General features: G+C 45.1%; 5 protein-coding genes and 1 long non-coding RNA gene across 9 annotated transcripts in view; 4 read left to right on the top strand and 2 right to left on the bottom strand.

Annotated features, from left to right (window-relative positions):
• The window catches only part of LOC117893659 (pupal cuticle protein Edg-78E-like), a 691-nt gene extending 135 nt beyond the window's left edge, over positions 1-556 (top strand). Inside the window, exon 2 of the mRNA XM_034800351.1 lies at positions 33-556. Within this exon, the coding sequence (XP_034656242.1) occupies positions 33-383 (351 nt within the window). The 3' untranslated portion in view covers positions 384-556. The remainder of the gene's footprint in view (positions 1-32) is intronic.
• The window catches only part of LOC117893661, a 23809-nt gene extending 19011 nt beyond the window's left edge, over positions 1-4798 (top strand). Inside the window, exon 3 of the long non-coding RNA XR_004648809.1 lies at positions 4650-4798. This is a non-coding gene — a long non-coding RNA (uncharacterized LOC117893661). The remainder of the gene's footprint in view (positions 1-4649) is intronic.
• On the bottom strand, positions 1302-2738 carry LOC117893650 (probable serine hydrolase). The gene is made up of 2 exons (XM_034800340.1): positions 2548-2738; positions 1302-2482 (listed from the first exon to the last, which is right to left on the bottom strand). The coding sequence occupies exons 1-2, from the start codon at positions 2647-2649 to the stop codon at positions 1538-1540; spliced, it is 1047 nt and encodes a 348-aa protein (XP_034656231.1). The 5' UTR covers positions 2650-2738; the 3' UTR covers positions 1302-1537.
• LOC117893651 (probable serine hydrolase) lies at positions 3275-11278 on the top strand. Of its 2 annotated transcripts, XM_034800342.1 has the most exons (3): positions 3275-3620; positions 3676-4614; positions 11260-11278. In XM_034800342.1, exons 1-2 carry the CDS (start codon positions 3522-3524, stop codon positions 4567-4569), a joined length of 993 nt encoding a protein of 330 aa, XP_034656233.1. In that variant the 5' UTR covers positions 3275-3521; the 3' UTR covers positions 4570-4614; positions 11260-11278. The 2 variants fall into 2 exon arrangements, with proteins under 2 accessions (XP_034656233.1, XP_034656232.1); XM_034800341.1 differs by lacking the exon at positions 11260-11278 and having other exon boundaries at positions 3676-4798.
• Positions 4731-7358, bottom strand: LOC117893648 (polycomb group protein Pc). The gene is made up of 2 exons (XM_034800337.1): positions 7106-7358; positions 4731-6794 (listed from the first exon to the last, which is right to left on the bottom strand). The coding sequence occupies exons 1-2, from the start codon at positions 7220-7222 to the stop codon at positions 5787-5789; spliced, it is 1125 nt and encodes a 374-aa protein (XP_034656228.1). The 5' UTR covers positions 7223-7358; the 3' UTR covers positions 4731-5786.
• On the top strand, positions 8464-21354 carry LOC117893646 (ras-related protein Rab-26). 3 transcript variants are annotated; one of them, XM_034800334.1, is made up of 7 exons: positions 11341-11477; positions 15315-16057; positions 17129-17239; positions 19322-19430; positions 19605-19715; positions 19836-19980; positions 20048-21354. In XM_034800334.1, exons 2-7 carry the CDS (start codon positions 15395-15397, stop codon positions 20160-20162), a joined length of 1254 nt encoding a protein of 417 aa, XP_034656225.1. In that variant the 5' UTR covers positions 11341-11477; positions 15315-15394; the 3' UTR covers positions 20163-21354. The 3 variants fall into 3 exon arrangements, with proteins under 3 accessions (XP_034656226.1, XP_034656225.1, XP_034656223.1); XM_034800332.1 differs by lacking the exon at positions 11341-11477 and having other exon boundaries at positions 15251-16057; XM_034800335.1 differs by lacking the exons at positions 11341-11477; positions 15315-16057; positions 17129-17239 and adding an exon at positions 8464-10112.
• The last annotated feature ends 64 nt before the right edge of the window (positions 21355-21418 follow it).

The raw sequence follows: 21418 nt of genomic DNA on the forward strand, positions 1-21418 counted from the left end.
GGAATCACTTATTAATGGAATAAATCTTTCAGACAATCTGCCTGCTCGCTGCCCTGCTCGTGGCCTATGTCCACGCAGACCACATCGACAAAGATGCCACCATCCTGAGTGAGAAGAACGATCCCGCCGATGCGGAGGGCAACTATGCCAACTCCTTTGAGTCCAGCAATGGCATCCAAACCCAGGAGGCTGGCAATGCCAATGGAGCCACTGGCAGCTATTCGTACACCTCTCCCGAAGGCGAGCGCATCGAAGTGACTTATGTGGCCGATGAGAATGGTTTCCAGCCCCGTGGTGCCCATTTGCCGACTCCACCACCCATTCCAGAGGCCATCATCCGTGCCCTGGAGTACATTGCCGCCCATCCACCAGCACAGGAATAGATATATGTTAGATTGGATACCCGTCGTTTACAGGCCTAGTCAGTGCTCTTGTGGCTAAAGATGCGTTACATCTAGTTTTAGCAACTTTGTACATAATTAAATACAAGAATTTTCCATTACAAAACTCCACCACAAAAAATAAACCAACAGCTATGCTGATCATTTAAGCCGAATGAAGTCTGATTTAATTATGGATTTGGTACGAAAAACCCTCACTCCAAGCCAGCATGTCGAATGAAAATCTTCTTAGCCTCACATTTTGTATGAAATGTGTTAAAAATTTAATACCAAATTGAGTGCCTGTCCATGTTCATTTATCAAAGTGCAAAAAGAGACTCAGGAACTGTCTCGAGCGTCCATATTGGGGCAAGAGCAAAAAAGTGGCAAGAGACTGAAAATATATGCAGACAAATGTGGAAGCCGCAGGGCCAACGTGTTACTTGGAATCTTTTTCTTACGTTTCTTCCATTTATCAAAAAAAATAAATATATATATGTTGAAGGAAAAAAAACAATCAATTTCAATGTAAATCCGTCGCTTGACCTCCAGAGCGTACCCAAGAAAGAGTCTAGAAAATGATGCAACTGCTGGCTGGGAACGCCACAGATTCGATGTCGGAAAGGGAAAACTGGTTTGCGGGTTATTAACACTTTCGCTGCATGGATTCTACGGAGACTGTATCGAAATGTAGGTCATGCACAGAGAGCATGTAAGTTTGGTAGCCCAACAAAGGTTGCCTAAGCTAAATTGATCCATAAACACTAATAGGCAGCACAAAAACCAACATAAACCAAGTGCTTTAGGCCGCAGAAGGGACATTACGAGTAAGTCTTGTAGCTAAGCACCCATTGGCATAACCAGTTCCACAGTATCCTTCACAACTTCCCCATTAAACGGAGGCGAGTGGAAGCGTACAAACTTTCGGCATATGTACATTGTATATTTATAGCAGAGTGCAGATCAGAGCAGAGCAGAGCCGCGCTCTGTGCTCTGAGCCTTCTTCTGCTTCGATCACATAATCAACAATTAAGTATAAAAACCTGTGCAATCTGTGCAACGATAAATAAGCCCCATTTGACCCGTTTGGTGTTGTGCGTGTGCATGCGAGTGTGTGCGTCTTGTGTGCTTTGGGCGTATGGCCTGATACTGATACTCTAGAGCTTGCTCTCCTTCGCCTCCTTGGCCTTTAGGCGCTCCGCTGCCGCTGCCGCCGGTCCGAAGCGTTGAATGAAGTTATTGACCGGTTCAATGATGGCCTCTGGACTGTTCATATGCACATGGTGCGAGCCATTGGCCTCGATGTACTCAAAGTTGGGCTTCTTTAGCAGAACGTCGAGCACCTCGTCGTAGTACTTCTTGTCCTCAAAGTACGAGGACTGTGTGGCCTTGATGAACATATACGGGCACTTGATGCGATGGGCCATCTCCACGCACAGCTCCTGGGAGCCTATTGCATAGTTATAGAACTTTAGCCGCCGATCGCGACAGAAGTAGAACTTGTCTGGGTACTTCTCTGACTTCTGGACGTTTCGCGCCATCAAGTGCTTGCAGTGCTCCTTGTTGACCGAGTGGAATGTGCCGAGGTAGACGCGCTCGATGAGCTCATCGTAGGTGTAGCTAGGCGGCTCATTCTTGCTTCGGTTGCGCTCATCCTCACGCAGAAACTCGTCCAGACGCGTCTCCATGGTCCGAATGACCGAGGGATATGGTCGCTGGTGTGGCTTGAGAGCATCTATCCCAATGATCATGTCCACCTTGTCGGGAAAGACGGCAGCAAACACGAAGCAAATGATGGAGGACATGGAGTGCCCCACCAGCGACACCTTCTCCCACTTGTATTGCTTCATGATCAGGCGTATCACATAGAGATTGTCCACAGAGTTGTAGTAGCAGCCATCGGGCAGACGTGAAGACAGTCCATGGCCGGGCAGGTCAATCGACAGAAAGGCCACATCCGGGGAGAGCAGTGGCATCAGCAGATCATAGGTCCCCGCATTATCTTGCCAACCGTGCAGGCCCAGGATGGGTTGCACATTCTGCGGGCCGTACCATTTGCCGGAAATGTGTCCCCAGGGCACAGTAATGCTGATCTCAGCGAACTGCAAGCGAAAATTTGTATGAAAAAATGCGAATAACGCCCCATAGGGGTTCAAAGTGCACTTACTGGCCTGGTTGGCTGCTCGCCGGTTAAGTCCCCAGCATGTCGATAGCGTTGTCCCAGATCATTGCCAGTGGTGCCACTTGAGCTATCTTCTTGGAAGTCCATGTTGTGCACTGAATTCACCGAAAACGAGAAGACGAATGAGGTTTAATTCCAAAGTTTAGCGAGTGTTGGCGCTTATCAGCCAGCCGCTCAAGATTAGGCGCGATTAGTTAGCCATAAGCAGAAGAAAAGGCAAAAGGGAATCGAAAAAAATAAATAAAAGCAGAAAGTAGCACGCTGGCAATGTAAACAATAAAGGGCACTGCTTGCACATAAATTAATTGCGTGCGTGCAGTGGCATAGGTTTGTAAAGTAGGTCCAAAACTCAATGCCGGCGTCGCGTCGATTGTCTCAAAGGTCAAGGTGAACTTTTATAAAGGTGGAAAAGTACAAAAAGATAAAAAATTCACAATTATCTACAGCTGTTGAATGAGAATCAGAGTAAGACAACGTTTATGCAGGCGGCTAATGATGATGTTAAGTTAGATTGCCAACTGATTTTGGCTGGAGCAGCTCATAACGGATCCGAGTCCCATTCACTTTGTAGACTTAATTCCTGCTGTTTCATGTGTCATAAATTATAAACATTTTAAATACATTTTCTGCCCAGCAACTGAATTCATGACTGCTATGCGCATAAACCAAGCGCCAGTGTTGCAAAAGACGGTCAACACGTGTTCAGTGCTGCTAATCGTTTCATCGCAGCCGCAGACGGATGACAACTTTAAATTCTTGCTAAACATAATTCTTCAGAGATATTACGTACTACTACGACCGCCCAGAGATCAAAGGTCATCATCCAAGCGTGTTCTGTCTCATCACCCTTCAATGAGTGGTGAAATCGCAATCAGAACATCGTTGTGAAGCTAACTGGAAGAACGTGTAACTGTCTGGTTCAACGTTACTCAACAAAAACAAACGATTCATACCTTGAAATGAAGGCCCTCAGGAATTTACGCCTGCTCACACAGCTAACAAGTATCCGTCACGCCAGCAGTGGAGCCAACAGACCCTTGAAGGTCCTGACAAAACACGTAGGTGTCCAGCTTTATATTTTTCATTCATGATTCGCATGACTTTCACTTTTAGTATGACGAAATTTCAATACCCGTACCGTGGGGTCATATTGCGGGTAAATGGTATGGGCCAAAGCATGTACGGCCTCTTGTGGGAATGCATGGATGGCAGGACAATGCCGGAACATTTGATACCCTCGCACCGATGCTTCCCAACCATATCTCCTTTCTGAGCATTGATATGCCTGGCCACGGGTTGTCGTCGTGGCTACCACCTGGCATATCCTACCATTCCATTGACTACGTCCTCGTCACTCGTCGACTCATGGAGGAATACAACTGGGATAAGATCTCCATAATGGCGCACTCGATGAGTTCCATAAATGGCTTTGTGTTCTGCGCTCTGTTTCCCGACAAAGTGGATATGTTTATTGGACTGGACGTATTGAAACCGCCCGTTCGGAGCGCCCGTCACATTGTAGATGCGTTGAGCGAACGTCTGGAGGCTACATTGAAGCTTGAGCGACGCCTACGCAGCGGTTCCGAGCCGCCTTGCTATGCCTGGGATGAACTGGAGACGCGACTGCACGAGGGATCTAACAAATCCGTTTCAATGGAATCCTGCAAGTACCTACTGCAACGAAATTGCAAACCATCTACACACGAGCCACACAAGTATTACTTCTCCCGCGACAATCGACTGAAGACCTCGCTCTTCTACACCCTTCACAACGAAGTGCCACTGGAGATGGCGAGTCGCATCAAATGCCCGCATTTATTCATTAAAGCGTTGCAGGCACCGTACTACGAACGAAAGGAGTACTACGATGCTACCTTGGTGGAGCTGCGGAAGAATCCACTCTTCGAATACAACGAACTCGACGGCTCACATCACGTTCATCTCAACGAGCCAGAGAAAGTGGCGCCAATCATCAATTCGTTTATCAACAAGTACCGTCCCTTATGAAATCCCATGGACATGGATATCTAAGCATCTGGGATGCCTGTACATATTCTCGGTTGTAGATGTAGACCTGCAGACTAGAGCGAACTTTGATATTGATTTAAGGATATTTGTGACGCGCATCAGGCTTAGTTATAGAATCCCCCATTGTAGAACATTTGGTTGCTTCTATTTAATTTATTATGTACAATCGATACCGGCAATAACATTAAAGTTAAAGACTAAATTACAATCTTCAAGTGTAATGGTTTTGAATGGTTTTTCTGGAATCAGCTTCCCGAGGGAAACTACGCAAAAATTAGATCACACACAAAGGGGCATGCAGGGGGATTTCGCTGATAAGAACTATGTGAAATATTGCAATTTCGCATAGCTCTCGCAAAAGTATTCATTTGTGCGGGATTGTTAAAGCGGTTGAAATCATCCTATGGCTAAGTATTGCATCTATGGGTTCCTCTATGGAGTTATGTATCTTGTGCACTGCACTTTACAGAACCCATACAGGCAGCACTTGGGCATTGGACGACATTGGAAAACATTAAAATAAATAGTTAATTATAGATTGATGTTAGCTAATCTCTAAAAGTATTTATCAAACTATGTGTAAATATATATCTTTTTGGGGTTACTTTTTGTAAAAATCAGTCAGCGCCAGGAAATAGAATATACAACATAAAACAAATAGAACATTGGGATAGGCCAACGGAGCAGCAAACACTGTGGCATACTCGAATATATATATATATGAATATATGCATTTTGTATGTATGTGTGTGTATACATTTATATCAAGCGTAATTAACAATTGCTTCGGTGTCGCATGGAGTTTCGGGCTCTGTTGCATTTGAGTGTCACATTTCGATCAGATTCAAATTGTTATAGAAAAATATACAATATGTGGTAAATAAGTATATACATATGCATATACATGTATGCATCTGTATATATTTGACAATCTATGAGGATGTAAAATCTGTTGCAATAGCAACTCAAGCAGTCGCAAGAGTGGGGATTGTGGGTATGTGGCCACTGCTCAAATTGCACTCTGCACTGTAAACATTGTAATAAAATAACAAACTAATGTCTAAGCTATAAATAAATACAATAAATAAATTAATTTGTTTAAATTAAATGCTTAGCAACATCTAGCATGAATTTTTTTTGTGGTTTTCCCCTATTTACAATTGTTTGTTCCTTTTCTTCCTATGTTTGGGTGGATCTCAAGCCACTGGCGAAGAGTCACCCTTCATGTCGCGCTCCCGAAAGAATCCACGTTCCGTTTTGCACTCGCGTATGGTGACCGTCTCCAGGTTGACTGTGACATCGGTGATGACCACCCGATTGGATATGTTGCACTTGGCCGGCAGCCAGAAGCGCGGAGGTAAAGCCCTTGGCGACAATGGAGTCAGGGGCTGCTTTTGTGATAGGGCCAGAGTGTTGCCCAGTTTTGGTATATTGTTGTTATCTGACTGCGCGCCAGATTCATCCACATCCTCCTCCTCTGCGCCCGAACCGGCTGGCGTTGATGACACCTCAGTGCCCAGGGGAGTGTTCTGGTGCTCGGACTTCAGGGTAGCCGATGAATCGGACGTCGTTTTCTGTGCCTGCTGGTCGTGTGAATGGATTTGTGGCTGAGGCTTTGGTGTAGGTCCATCCGGTGAGGTCTTGATGGTGACGCCTATCTTGCCAGATTCCTTGAGCACCTCTGCCTTGCGCTTGGTTCCAATCAGGGGCTGATCCTCCGAGCTGGATGAATTAGTGTCTGCCTCGGGCACGAACGAGTTGTGCGTGGAACTGCTGTTCGAGGAGGAACTATGATCCATGCGCTGGCGCTTGGACTCATGATGATGGTGGTGGTGGTGGTGTGTCAGCGGCGATTCGGACCGTCGACTGCCGCTACGTTCGGACTTGATGTGATGGTGATGATGGTGGTGATGGTGCTTCTTCTCCTTGTCCTTTTTGTCGGAGTCGTGGCCACCGCTCGAGGTGGTGGCCTGGGGTGTGTCCACATCATCACCGGTGAATGTGTACTCATCCTCCTCGGACTCTGGCTCCGGATCGGGCTCTTTCTCCTTCTTCTTGAGGCCGCGCTTCGATGGCGTTCCAGACGATTTGTTGCTCTGCTCGTAGATGTCGATTAGGCGACGGTCTAGAATGTTCACCTCCGGCTCCCAGGTGTTGTAGCGTTGGTTCCAGCCCTTCCATTTCACACGGTACTCGACAGTCCCCTAAGAAAATGGAAAATGGAGGGATGTTATCCTAATTTAATTTCCAGCTGCAGTGTCTTAGACAACTAATTGATTTTCCATCAATGAAGCGCAATAACAACAACAGCACGAGCCACATGCCACACACTTATACAGTTCGCACACACTCACGCACAAACACATGCAACGCGCAATTGGTGGTTGCTGCAGCAGATGTCCTCTGCCTAAAATATCCGAAGGACATGTGACCTTGTAATTTGTGTGCTGCGCATATTTCGTCCTGCATCTCGATTTGGCTGACCATATATTGCTATTTGTTTACACGCTCTCACCTTTCTTGTGCGCTTTTGGATAATTTTCTCGGCAGCGTAGACGAGAAAATCGTCCATATCATCCTGGACATTTTCGCGCACCACTTTTCCCTTGGCTCCCTTTCCGCGGCCAGTCATTTTTCCTTGTTTTACACTTTGATGCTCGTTTCACGTGTAGTGCAACTGAATATTGTTTGACTTTTCATGCGTTTTTTATTCAATAAAATGTTATTTTTTTCTGCTCCGAAATCGCGTTGTTTTCAGTATGACCCAGTGTGACCGCGGAATTATCGATCAAATATACCGTGAGGGCCTCGAAAATATACCGTAGTATACTTTTTCATTTTCAAAATATACCGTAAAATATACCGTGAATCTAAAATCATTTTCATCCATTTTGATGTTCGATTTAATATTACCAGTTGGTTAGGACTCTCAGGTTTAAAACTGTAATTTTACTCAAATCATCTTTCAATTCTCCGCAGGATTTGCTAATTTTATGATACATCTTTTTTCAATTGATTGCATAATAAGGTTACAACTAAAAAGGTCAACCAAAAAAATATATTTGCTTTACTTAAATCGCGTTGTTTTCAGTATGACCGCCTGACGTCAGAAATATACTAAAATATACCCTGCTATTTTTATGATATACCGAGAAAGAAACCGAGGTTAACCCTTTTAAGGCTACTCTATTTAAACACTTGAACGCCTTGAATTAAGCCTAGGTAAAAAATTGTTTTTGTGAGTGCTCCTTGTAGCTATATCCTTCCTCTTTACTTAAAAATATAAATGAACACGTAATCTTTCCCCTGGCATTCGTTCAACTTTTATAAAATTCAAGCATAAGTTGAAATACCCACTGATCGATAATGGGTTACTTCGGCCTAGAGATGGAAGCACAAACGATGCACCGATGTTTTTCTAAATTTTGCTACGGCGATAAAATGATTGGATAAAAATAGTAGAAGATATTAACGGTGATATTATTTTAAATCAATTAACTCAAAGTTTGTATAATTTACACACATTTACGTATTCCCGCATATATGAACCCGATCCCATCGATACTATCGAGTGCAACGTCTCCAAAAAACTGTAGGCGCTAAATACATACATATTTAACTACGTTATATGTATGTACATGCCACGGGAATGGTTTAATTTAGTTAAATGGTTAGGATCGCACATATGCAAAGAAATTTATAAAGGTTTATCTTCTCATAAAAACAAAAAGTATTAGCCGCCATCTATGGGATTTCAATAGTTAAAGAACCAGTTCGGTTCCGAACGTTCCATTTTCAAATGTCAAAGCAATAAAGAGAGCCAAGAAGAGAGACAGAGAGAGTAAAAGCAAAAGCTCAGGACGGTAGTCGAAAGGAGGCAACTGTAACTGGAGACTGCAGATATTTCTTTTAATATTGTGTTGGGGTTTTTGGGGTTCGGGTTCGCGTGGCGGGGGCAAGAGCGCGACATGGACGGCAAACGGCAACGGCAACGACGATGACATTATTTTATTTATGCTGTGATAGTGAAATACCAACACCAACAACAAGAAGAACATCAACACCAAAGAAACGAATCAAACGCAATATTTTCGCCGAGAGGAGGAGGAGGAGAGAAACCTAATTAAATGAAATAAAATTAAACTAGTCAAACCAAACCAACAAAACCAAAAAGCTTTAACCAAAAGAGAAAAAAACACCAAGCAAGACGTTGCAAATAATTATTAATGATAAAACTTAAATGAATAGTGAAAACCAAGCACCAATTAGCGCATAACCTATAAATGATAGTCAATATGTTTAGCTAGTTACAATTTATATACATACATAAATAGATACTACTAATTAGTGGCTTTAAACGAAACACCAAACCAAAACCAAACCAACCGCAAGCAAAAACCAATACTTATGCAGTTCAATTGTATGGAACGAATAACTACAACTAACGAATAACGATTAGGGAATCTAGACACACTACTGATAAGGATAGCGAAAATATTAAGCTTATTTGCAAATAGAAAATAATAATAGCAACGCCCCCCTCCCCTCGACCGTGCTCTAAAAGCCCGAGAACCGAAAATTTCATTCAGAAAACGTGCCACACAAACAAACAGCCGGACGGGACGTATAGTCCCGCAAATGTCAAAGTCATAAAGAGAGAGAATAACCGCAAAGGAGAGAGCGCACACAAATAGAGAGAAAGAGAGAGAGAGAGAGCACAGAGAGTGAAAGCACAGCGGAGTGCGGGAAAGCTCAAGCGCATAATTCAAATGTTAAAACCATAAGGACAACGAGGAAAGCGCAGGATAAAAGCTCTTCCCTAGACACAAGCCAGTCCCCAGTCCAACATGGCAACAACAGCAGCAACGGGGATAACGGCAGCTGGAACGGGAACAACGGGAACGCACCACCACGACGATGCCAGCAGCATGAGCGACGACGTCTTCGAGGATGCGGAGACCACACAGGCCCGCATCGAGGAGCTGCGACGCCGGCCCTTTGGCGATGGCTGTTACAATCCCCCCGCCGCACCCGTCTCAATATCAGCCACAGTGGCAGCTTCCGCATCCGCAGCAACAACGACACAGCAGCAGCAACAGCAGCAGCAGCAGCAGCATCATCATCACCATCATCATCAGTATCCGCATCATCATCAAAGCCAGCAGAGCCTGACGGGCAGCAGCCATCACTACCATGACGACGCCATAATGGCGCCCGTGCAGCGGACGGCCACAGGATATCCGGGCTATCGACCCTCCCGAGAAGCTCTCCAAATGTACGCCTACGGCACTGGAGATGATTACGACGACTACGACGATGGCTGGCGCTCATATCGTTACGACGAGGTGGACATGCACCAGGCACAGCCAACGGCCAATTTGCAACCCTTCGACGACACGGTCAATCACAAGACGATACTGCTGGGCGACTCTGGCGTGGGCAAGACATCCTTCCTGGTCAAATACAATACGGGCGAATTCCGGCTGGGCTCCTTCTCGGCGACGGTGGGCATTGCTCTGACGGTGAGTAGAATTACCAAGCCTTAAGGCAACTCTGTAGCGCCTGCCTGCTGCATGAAGCAACCGCCCAATACACCCATAAAATCCCCAAAAACCTGAACCCCAAACCCCAGTCGTACCATGTGATCTGAGTCGAAGCTCTGTCCTACCCATACCCCAATCCAAGCCCTGCCCATGTACTTATTGACGCACATTCGAATGGGTTCGGCTCGCTTTTGTACCCCTCCTAGTAGTCCTCTCAGTGTCTGTCTCTGTCTCTGTGTTTGCTTGCTGTGTGTGTAATTGGACAACAGCTGCCCAAAGCCGTTACGCGTTACCGTTACCCCAAGCATCCCCGCCACACCCATTGAATCCACACTGAGAGAAAACACAATTGCCCCAAACACTTGAGTGAACCCAGAACCCGCTGTGACCTTTCGGGCAGTGTACGAGCATTTCGCGGCTAAATAGGCAACATATTGTCTGCTGTAATCGCTGGGGATTTTCTATTTTTGGGCATGCCCACACGTACTGTGGAGTGCGTAGTCCTCCCACTTGTGCGTAAATCCCTCAAATTGATTTTATTTTTTGTTGCGCTCGTGTTCCAAAGGCATGTAAATATTTTTATAAACTCGCAGGCAGCCCGTTCCACGTTGTTGACACGTTGATTGCCCTTCTGCTTAAAATGTGGATGCAGCTGGCACACACTGACACCCACACACACACAGACAGAACCTGTTGCTGCTTTCACTTTCACTGTAAACACACACAGACAGCTAGAGACAGGCAGCGACACGCACGAGCACATAACACGAACAGAGCCACAAGCTGCCAGCTACCTGCCTGCTACAATGGCCGCGAATGAAGTTCAAGTGCAACCGTTTCGTTTGCCTTGGCTTTCGCTCTCTCTCTTTTGTGGCTGCAGCTCACTTTCATTGCACACCCAACCCCCGTTCGCATCACGTTTCTAGGCCAGGGCTACGGCTGCTGCTTCAGCTATTTCAAAGCCAAAGCCAAACCCGAAGTTAGCCGAAGCAGGCGAAGGTCTCGGTCAATGTGTGTATGGAAACAAGGTGAGCACATTGCCATGGCCACGCTCTCACGCGCTGTGCTTCCTACCAACAAGATACCTTCCGGAGAGCGTTCGCTGTGCACGCCTCACCTTCGTTTCACACACTTTGGTTGTGGGCCACCCAGCTTTGGGCTCCTTTTTTGGGCTCGTCGGGCTCCAGTCAGTCTAGCTCTGAGCTCTGCTGCGAAAGGACGCTTCGATAGGCATCAACGGGCGCGCAATCCCAAGCTTTCACTCTTACTCTCTCTCCATCCAGCTTAAGCTGCTACGCTTTAGCCCAAAAATACATTTTGCTGACTGAAGAAACCAACTTTAAAGTAAAGTACAAGTGAAAACATTCGAAATTTTGCTGTGGGGCAGCCAAAACATTGCACATTTTGCATTTCACTGTTGCGCGCCACAAATTAAATTCTCACTAATTTTTGGCGCTTACTTTCCTCGCCCCCGTCCCTGTTGTGTGCCTCTGTGTGGTTGTGTTTTGTGGTATTTATGGGGGGAACAAGGTCCCGTGCGTGTTTAAAAATAATTGAAATTGAATTGAAACATTTGTGCTGGACAAACATTTATGGCATCGCTTTATTATTTCAATAATTGAAGTGCACCTGAAAATAATTGTGGATTTTGTGGTTGGCGAGGGGTTGCCTTGGCATCTAATTTGTTAATCTGTTTGATTTGCGCGAGATCAAAGTGAATCTCTAATGATGTGTGATGGATGACATGACCAAGCGTGGAAGTTTGTGGAAGTTCCAGTAATTAAACGCGAAGTGGGAATATTTCTAATTAAATTTTGTGCACACATGTAGGAGTATGTATGCTTGCCATTTCCACTATTAATTACAGCCACTGCTCATCACAGAAACTAATCAATCTTGGTACAAAGAGTTGATCGGATTCCCGGCTCTCTCCTCTGTCTTTTGTCTGAAAGGAAATTGCAGCTACGCATTGGATTATAATCAAGTTGGTCTTTCCATTTGATTCATGGACTGTCTGGGAGGTTGAGTTCGAGTTCGAGTCCGAGTTCGAGTCCGACTCCCATTGTTCTTTCTTTTAAATGCGCACTAATTATGCGAACGAGCCAGCAAATTGCGCATCAATTCCAGAACAGTCGAAGGTCGAACTATCTGTTTGTCTGGCTGCAATTTGAGGAAACTTTTTAAGCAGCTTGTGGCTTCTTTTCAAGGCTGCTCCTGGGAAACGGAGGCTGCTTCCGATGGGGCTTCGCCTCCAATGCTTTACATCGATTTCGCAATTAAAAGCATTTGCTCCTGCTGTAAACTTCAAAGAAGGACATTGTAGGCCAGTCCCAAACCATTTCCACAGGTGTCCTCTGTCCTGTTTCTTGTCGTTTCGAAATTTCCACAGGGATTCATTCTGAGTGCGGGCACAGGGCGGCACGGCAGTCACTTGAATCGCCTTTTAAGCCGATTACTATCACAAATCTCTGGGGGAATTTTTCATCCTCTAACCTTCACTCTCCCTTCCTCTCTCTCTCGCTCTCTGTCTACACCAAGCTGCAATGGTTGTGAACTATGGTCAGAGCGGATGATAGTGGACTTTAGCTATCTTGAAAATGTTTAACGCGAAAACGTTTTGCTTTTGTCCTGTCAATTGGCCTGCCGCTCGCATCTACGCTTGAAGCTGAAGTTTTCCCCCCTGCAAAATCTGTGTGCGTATGTGGGGTAGGGTTTGGGGCTGTCTATGCCTTGACGCTTTTCATTTCCTTAAAGCTGTTCATGCAATCAGGAAACTATTGTCTGGCATTCCAGTCTGCTCCTGCTCCTTCGCTGCCGGTTAAGCCGCGTGATTGAGCGTGTCCCTCGATTGTCTGTCTGTGTGTGTGGGTGTGCAGGATATATGTACGCTTACAAGTGAATTGTGTCCTGCGTGGGCAGTGGGCCGTGGGCCGTGTGCCGCCCATCGCTTGTGCTGCCTGTGCATTGAACCGTCCTTGGGGCTAACCCACCTCGCTTGTTCTCGCTTTCGCTTTGTATAATTACACGACGAATGCCCCAAAACAGTTTACAATTTTCACTCCACTCTCCGTTTCACTGTCTCCTGCGCACTCAATTTATGTTTGAGGAAAAGGGAACCAAAATTCTGCTTAACTTTTAGCTTTGAACAGCAATTTTCGTGTACTCAGAGAAAGGAAATTTTGCTTTTCCTTTTTACATTTTGTTTTATTGCTTTACTTTCATTTTTTTGTTGGCTGTTGTCACCAGCAGCGGCGGCGGCGGCGGCGGCTGTGGAGTCGAAGAGCAGCGACAACCCAATTAAAAACTTTTGTTATCAACATTTGCGTTTAAGTTGATTAAAGTAAATTGCTGGATGGTTCGGTTGCCCGAAAGGTTATTTCATGGATCGACACCTTACTGCCCCAGAGGCAACAAAAAAAGGGTAAACTTTTCAAATATCATTTGCCATATTTGCATAAAAACAAAAGTATGAACAAAGATTTGAAAAGGGAAGCAGCTGGACAAAGGCAATCCATGGTCGTAAATTCCTCCACATTCTCGCTCCAATTTATTTGGAGTTTCGGATATAATTTAAGGTGCTCGAATGTGAGTTGTTTCGTTTCCAGGAATTGTGAAATCCTAATTGGTAAATGTATACTTTATTCTGCTCTAACAAATGGAACCCGGGGGACCGAGGGCTATCCAATTTCATTGTCATTTCATCTCGAGCACTTCACTTCCACTCGTGGAGAATGAACGACGATGAACGCGACTTTATGCGTCTCTCAGAAAGTAGTTAACGTCTTTGCACGTGTTCGACGCGTCGCTGCCGTTGACCTGCATGGCGCAAAGTTATCCATCCACTCTAATCCACACGCCCCACGACTCGGCGTGCCATAAAAAACATTTTAAGGAGCTGCCAAGCTGGGATAAAAGCCAGCCCCCGGCTCAACAGACGCCTGCTGATTCGCAGGTAAAGCGACAGGACGCAGACAGCCGTGCACAATGGTCGAGCAATTTCGAAACCGTCTGAGGATTTTTCAAAAGGGTTTTATCAATTGATACGAGACGAGCAGTGGCATTTCGACAAATTTTGTTTGGCAGCAAATGAAATTAAAGTTTGCAAATGTCAAAGCAAATAAAAGTTCTGTGAACTTTCACCTGGCGTAAAATGTTATTTCTGCTTTATGTTTTCAAATGCTTTTTTTTGTGTGTCGAGTAATTTAATTTAATATTTTTCCCAAATTTAATTGCCAACATTTCGTGGAATAGAATTTCATTGCCCCAAAAAGTGTGCTATGAAAAAGGGAACGTGATGTAAAATCAGTTTATTGACAGCTCTTCTAGGACCATTTCTTGGGTGTTAATGAGCGGCAGTTAATCACAAGGCTGCGTGTTGCACGCCCACCGTTCTCGCCGCCTTTGTGGCTGCCACAACGCATAATTAGTTGGAAAATTTAGTTGGTCGCGGCCTCGCTTCGATGCGTTCCCCATTTCGGTTGCCCATGACTGTTGCCGTTCTGTGTGCTGTGTGTTGTTTTGCCTGGTTGTTGGGCTGCGGTTTTTGCTTGCCAACTGTTGATTTAGCGACAAGAAACCACAACAGCCACCCCGCACCTTTGACCACTGATACACACAGCCAGGCCCATGCCGACTGCTTGTTGTCAACGACAGAGCAGAGCAGAGCAGAGCAGAGCAGTTGTGTGATGCCCTGCAGCATTTCTGGGTTTCGGTTTTCATTTCATTTTCAGCGGGTGGCACAAGCAAATTAAATTCAATTTGCACCTGTTCGTTCATTGTTTTATTGCTGCGGGGGCGACTTAGAACTGCGGGGGAGTGTGCAAAGTGAGGAATGAAATTTGAATTTGAATTTTAATTTTTATGGATAATGAAAGTTTTTGCTCTCTTTGCTTGTTTATGGTTTTTAATGAGTTTTAATGACTTTGTTGGATCTTCCAGAAGATACAAAAAATATTGTTCATAATAATGTACATAGCACTCGGTGTGTGTGTGTGTGTTTGTGTGTGTGCTTTGAGACCTAAACAAACTTGAAGGGTTCCATCTGTTGGCGGGGGAATTCCCTTCCTTGGGGGTTGTTTTTCGGTTCGGTTTTCGGTTTTCATTTCACAATAATGAAGATGTATCTGGCATCTGGGAAAGTTGAATCCAGTTTATTGATTTCTGTGCGTATGTTAAATATAGAATCAAGCCACTCAATCGACAAGGAAGGACTTCCGCTCTGCTCCAGCTCCAGCTCCAGCCCCCCAGAAACGGTTTCAAAGATGCGTCGTCAGCAGACTCGCTACCGCAGCGATTCCATTGCCAGCCCCTCGCTGTCGGGCGGCAGGAAGCCCTCGATAGCGGCAGCCAGTGGCTCGCACTCGCACTCGCCCTCGCCCCTGGCCAATGCCTCGCCCACACGCCGTGAGTCACTGGTGAAGCCCACCTGGCAGCACATCACACCGGGCCAGCTGCCACCCAAGACGCTGGACAAGATCAACGGCATCAACTCGGACGACTCCGATGACGATGGCTACCCGAAGCGGCGACCCAGCGTGATTGTCCATCAGCGACAGCAGTCGATCTCCCAGCAGCCGCTGCTGCCCGAATTTATGACAGCATCGTCCCTGTTCCAGGCCCAACAGTCGCCACATCTGTCCAGTGGCAATGGTTTCATGGCACGTCTGAGCAGCGTGCGCCTAACCTCGGGCTCCGAGCAGCAGCCACTGCTGGACACTGGCGGCGGTGGAGGCGGCGTGAATGCTGGCGGTAATGGCAACGGCAATGGCAATGGCAGAGCTCCTACCGTGGCTCCACCAGCTCCAGGTCCGGGCAGCGAGGGAGCCAGTGCCACGCTCTGCAAGAACGCCGGACGCGCGCTCATACGCATGATTTCATCTGGCAACCCACCGGACGAGGACGAGGACTTTGACATTATGGGAAAGGTGAATAAGGGAGAGACCCAAAACCCAAAACACAAATTGGGGAATCAGCCAAACGTCATTTATCCATACAAAAAGTGTAGCAGAAAATCCAAATTGGAGAATCCTTTCGCTCTCGATTCAATGCGGCAAATGCCAATTTGCATGCACAAAAAATAAGCAAAATAAAAAGGGGAGCGACAACAAAGGCAGCCACAATTTGATTTATGTTTTATACCTTTTTCTTTGACTGGCTGGCTGGCTGGCTGGCTGGCTGTCTGACTGTCTTGCTGTCTGTTTTTCGGTCTCTTTTTACGAGTTGCTGCTGGCTTTTATATTCGTTCTGGCACTGATCGGCTTTGGTCCTGATTTACAATGTGATTTACATAAGCAGGCAACAAAATAAAGTCATAAAACTCAATAAAGTGCCAAGTGACAAAAGGAAATTAAACAAAACAAAAAGCAAACAGGGCAGAGTCTGAGACTCTCGGAGTTGCTGAAAAGAAGAAAGTTTTTCGTCTGCAGCTGCTGTTGATTAGAGTAATTCCAGAGAATTATGACAGACTGGCATGCGGCGACGACGACTTCCTGTCACACAGCTGCCAAGCAAATGTCAGGGGAATAAAAAATATATTAACAAAAAGCTGCATAAAAAATACCCATTTATTTGTGCAAATGCTTGGCAGCTTTAGGACTCGTTTTGTGCTAAATGAGTGCCAGAAATTACATTTTTCCAGCACAGTCCAGAAATTTCTTTCTGTGAATAGTTTTTTTTGTGTAGCAGCAGCTGCTGGCAAATATTATTTTGCCCAGTCAAATCATTGCAATTGCAATGTTTAGATAACTAAGCCAACAACCCAAAAAAAAATAACCTTTTTCCAACATTAAAAGTCAACAAGCCGAGCAATTTGAATGTGCTGGGGGTTGGGGGAAAGGACTATCCTCATAAGCAGTCAGCTTAGCTCATTTCATTACATCAAATATTTAGCATAAGCCACAGAAAACCATTTAAGTGCTTACACTGACTCATACATAATCTGTTCATATTTGGCTGCTTGTACATATTTACATGCATATGTACATACATGTACATAGGTCATTATGCTGGGCGATTCGGGAGTGGGCAAGACATCGCTTTTGATACGTTTCCGCGATGGTCGCTATGTGCCCAGCTATTTCCTGAGCACCGTTGGCATTGATTTTAGGGTAAGAGGCGCTTTAATACCAAACCCCCCAAAAAAATACAAATAAAAGTCTTTGGTTGTTGTTGTTGTTTCTCTTTGTTGTTCTTGTTCTCGTTGTTGTAATTGTTGTTCTTTCTAAGTGTTGTGACTCTCTCTTTCTGTCTTTCCCTCTCTGTTTCTCTGTCTCTGTGTTCTTCTGTGTTATTCTGTGTGTTAAACATCCATCCATCCAGCCATTCATCATCCTACTCTTATGTCTTTCTCCTGCTCTTTCTCTATGCTCCTCTTTCTGTCTGTTTCTGTGTGTGTCTCCTGTCAACAGTTGTCAAGGCTTTCAATGCGATTTTCACCTGCTTACCTGTCTCTCTCTCTCTCACACTCACTTTGTGTATGTTTACCCTCCGCCACTCTCTGTCGCTCGCTCTCTCTCTTTTTCTCTCTTCCCCCTCTCTCTGTTTGTGACCTGCTCTATGAGTTGCGGTTTTCGTCGTACTGCCTGCGGTTGTCCTCTTTACGTTTAGTTCTTGTTCAAACCTTATCTACCAGTACCACAGAATCCCCATCCCCATCCACATACCCCATTCCATGTTCCCTGTAACCCTATGCTTGCTGTCTGCTTTCTGTGTGTGTGTGTTTGCGTGTGCTGCAGGCCGGGGGGTCCTGTTGCTAAAGATCCTTGGGGGACTATTTATTAAAAAGCATGTGAACTTGAAAAGGACTTGTTGATGCTTTTTCCACTCACTCGTATGTGTGTGTGTCTGTGTGTACCTGTAAATGTATCTTTGTATCTGTGTTTGCAGTCGCTCTAAATGTATCTGTATCTGTGTGCGCGTTTAAGTTGTTGTAATTTTGTTATGCTCATTATTGTGCGGTTTGTGTGCGGTCCAACATTTAGAGGCTTACGAGTTTTGTCCTGCCCTCAAGGCTCAGGCTCAGGCTTACGCTCTCCTTCTCTATGTCTTCTCCCTCTCTTTCTCTCTGTCTCTGTCGCTGTTTCATGCCTCATAAATTTATTAAAATACAAGCGGGAATTGCCTCTAACATGTTCTCTATCTTCTGCTAGCTATCCCCACTCTGTCTCTGTCTCTATGTCTCTTCCTTTCACTCCCAAGAAATGTTTCCAAGTGCCTGCCTGCCCGAGGGCTGCTCTGGGTTTCCTTGACTTTAAATTGTTGCCATGTTTTCTCTATATTAAATGTATGTCGATCCCGGGGCATTGTCTAACTCGGAGGCATTGGTGGAATGACCTGAACCTGGGGGAGAGTTGTCTGATTTTCATGTTGGTCTTGCAGCTTGGCTGAGTCTTGGCCAAACTTGTAGTCAGCAGCAAACACATAAAGTAAATGAATACTCGTACGAATATATTTGTGAATAATGTGTTTAATTTGCGTAGAAATAAGCAAACTTTTTATTTGTTTTTATTTCTTTCCAACTAGCTCCCCCCCATCGAAAGATGCTCTAATAAATTCTGTCAGTGCATTGACATTTTGTTTACTCTGCTGGAATACTTTTATTTGGTTTATCTTTTACGTAAATGAAAATGAAATTGAAATCAAATCAATGCCCCAGCCGCACACACACATTTGTCAAGGCAAAACATTCATTTATCTTTATGCTCGTACCTTTTTGGTGTTCAACTGTGCAAGTGTGTGTAACTGTGTGTATCTTTTGGGCTATTGACTCAATGTCTGAGTAGTTAGTTGGGGGTTGGGCTGGAGTGGCAATGTCCCTGCCAATGGCCGAAATGTCTGCCACTCATTACGGGAGTACTTGTACTTTCATCATGGATATTGCTGTGTGTCTTATAAATATGTATGCCCCTGCCTGCATGTGAGTGTTTGTTGGTCTTCAATAAAAATGTACACGCAGCGTATGCGTATTCCCCCCCTCTCTCTCCCTCTGTTTATGTCTCCTCTTACTCTGTGTTTAATTCTGGGCACGGTTGTTATGCATGAAACATTTTGTGTGAATTAATTGCATTTTACATAACAATTGGATTTTCATGGTCGCATTTCGTGTGCGCCTGTGTGTGCGTGTGTGTTTGTGCATTTAAAACAATATGTATTTAATTAATTGCATTTATAAATCGTGTTGCACAATCCAGAACAAAGTGGTCGTCGTCGATGGCACACGCGTCAAGCTGCAAATCTGGGACACGGCCGGGCAGGAGCGTTTCCGCAGCGTTACACACGCCTACTACCGGGATGCACACGGTGAGCACTCAGCGCCCATGCACTCTATCCCTCTTGTAATTATCCACAGGCCCCTTTGATGCTAATTAAATTTGTCTGAAATCTGCATGCGAACCGGCAATCAACACGGCCATGGACACCCACATGGCCATCGACATCGACATGGACATGGACATGGACACCGAAAACCAAAAGCTTTGCTGCTGCTGTACGATGTGACCAACAAGACCACCTACGACAACATACGCGCCTGGCTGGGGGAGATCAGGGAGTACGCACAGGAGGACGTGGTCATCGTTTTAATAGGTGAGGAGAATGGCCTGGCGTGGGATGAAAGCTTTTGCCCTCATCCACTAGCCGACACGCTTTAATCCACTTATGAGTTTGCGAATCAAATTCACTTTTTGTTTCGTTGCCAACAACCAGGCAACAAGGCCGATTGCAGCGGCAGTGAGCGACAGGTGAAGCGGGAGGATGGCGAACGCCTGGGCAGGGAGCACAATGTGCCATTCATGGAGACATCGGCCAAGACGGGACTCAATGTGGAGCTGGCCTTTACAGCGGTGGCTAGGTAAGTCCTCTTTGGCCATAAGTTGCTTCTGGGAATTCCTCTTTCATTTGTTTGTTGTCGCCTGCAGGCAGCTGAAGAGTCGCGGCTACGACCACGGCGATGATGGAAAATTCAATGTGCATGATTTTGTGCGTGACAATACAAAGGCGCGCTCCGTCTGTGCCCAGTGCCGGAACATGTAATTTTTGTACACCCACATCCACCCCGATTCCTTGCACAAAAGATTGACAGGAAAAAATCCCGACAAAGCGAGGCAGGAACGAGACAGAGATCAAAGGGAAAAAGGTCGATGGGTATGGGCAGGAGCTGGGCAAAAGTCGAACTTCTGCATTTAATAAAAAAACACAGAAAGCACACACACAAACACAACCCACAGATACACCTACAGACAGGACACACACACATACATATGTTGGCACCAATTTCTTAAGACCCTAGCGGATAGTACGGGGGGACAGAGCAGGAAGAAGTACTCTTGTTGGTATGTGCGGTATGGTTAGCATTTTGTATGTAAATTGGAATTTTTGGTTAACGTTTGGGGGGGTGCAGACAGATATGTACTTTAAGGCGTGCCACGAGTGCATAAAATATTGAACAATATATATATAGAGGATATATAGAAACATATATGATATATCCATATACAAGAAAACAAATGCATAAATGTACTTTATTAAAAAGAGGCAAACCCCTCAACTAAGCAGAGAAGAAGCAACAACAAAACTCACTCCAAACCGGATTAGGAATTGGAAATCGTGAACGTATGTAAATCGCAGCAAAATCATGCAACATTGAGATTTGTCCAGCACGTCCTTGGGCAAGGAATGGATGCAAGGATGCCACCAAATCCTAGTCAACAAAAATACAATCACTCAATTTACCTATAAACTATAAACAAAAAACAACTAAAAACAATTATTATTATACCTAATTACCAAACATTTTTTTGGTTCTCTATTGTTAAACAACTTAATTGTTATGGCCTATCGTTAAGTTTTTAAATCCACTCCAAAAACCAACCACAAGAATGTTGGCTTGAACTTTGAAAATTATTTACACACAGAAAAAACACTAATGAATACCCCTTGCAATTAAGTTAGTTAAAGCTCTTCTAATTAAGCCCCATCTGCCACACACAACATAAACCAAGTCATAGCAGGAGGAGTGTTACAAATAATCAAAGTTATAACTATAATCTCCACGGCCCCCGCAACAACAGAGAGCGCGCAGCGGTAAACGCAACGAGATGCGTGCACACTACAAATATATCATATGCGGGAGGCGAACAAACTAGCAGCTAAAACAGCGTTATATCCAAGCAGACGGAATGTCTATACCATAAACAACAAATACATATTTACATTGAATGTGGTTTAAACAGAAAACAATGCGGCTGAGTGTTTTAATTTTAAATTTAAATTGGTTTGGTGGGCGCACA

Source organism: Drosophila subobscura, chromosome J (genome assembly GCF_008121235.1).
Source record: "Drosophila subobscura isolate 14011-0131.10 chromosome J, UCBerk_Dsub_1.0, whole genome shotgun sequence".
In the NCBI taxonomy this organism is placed as follows: domain Eukaryota; kingdom Metazoa; phylum Arthropoda; class Insecta; order Diptera; family Drosophilidae; genus Drosophila; species Drosophila subobscura.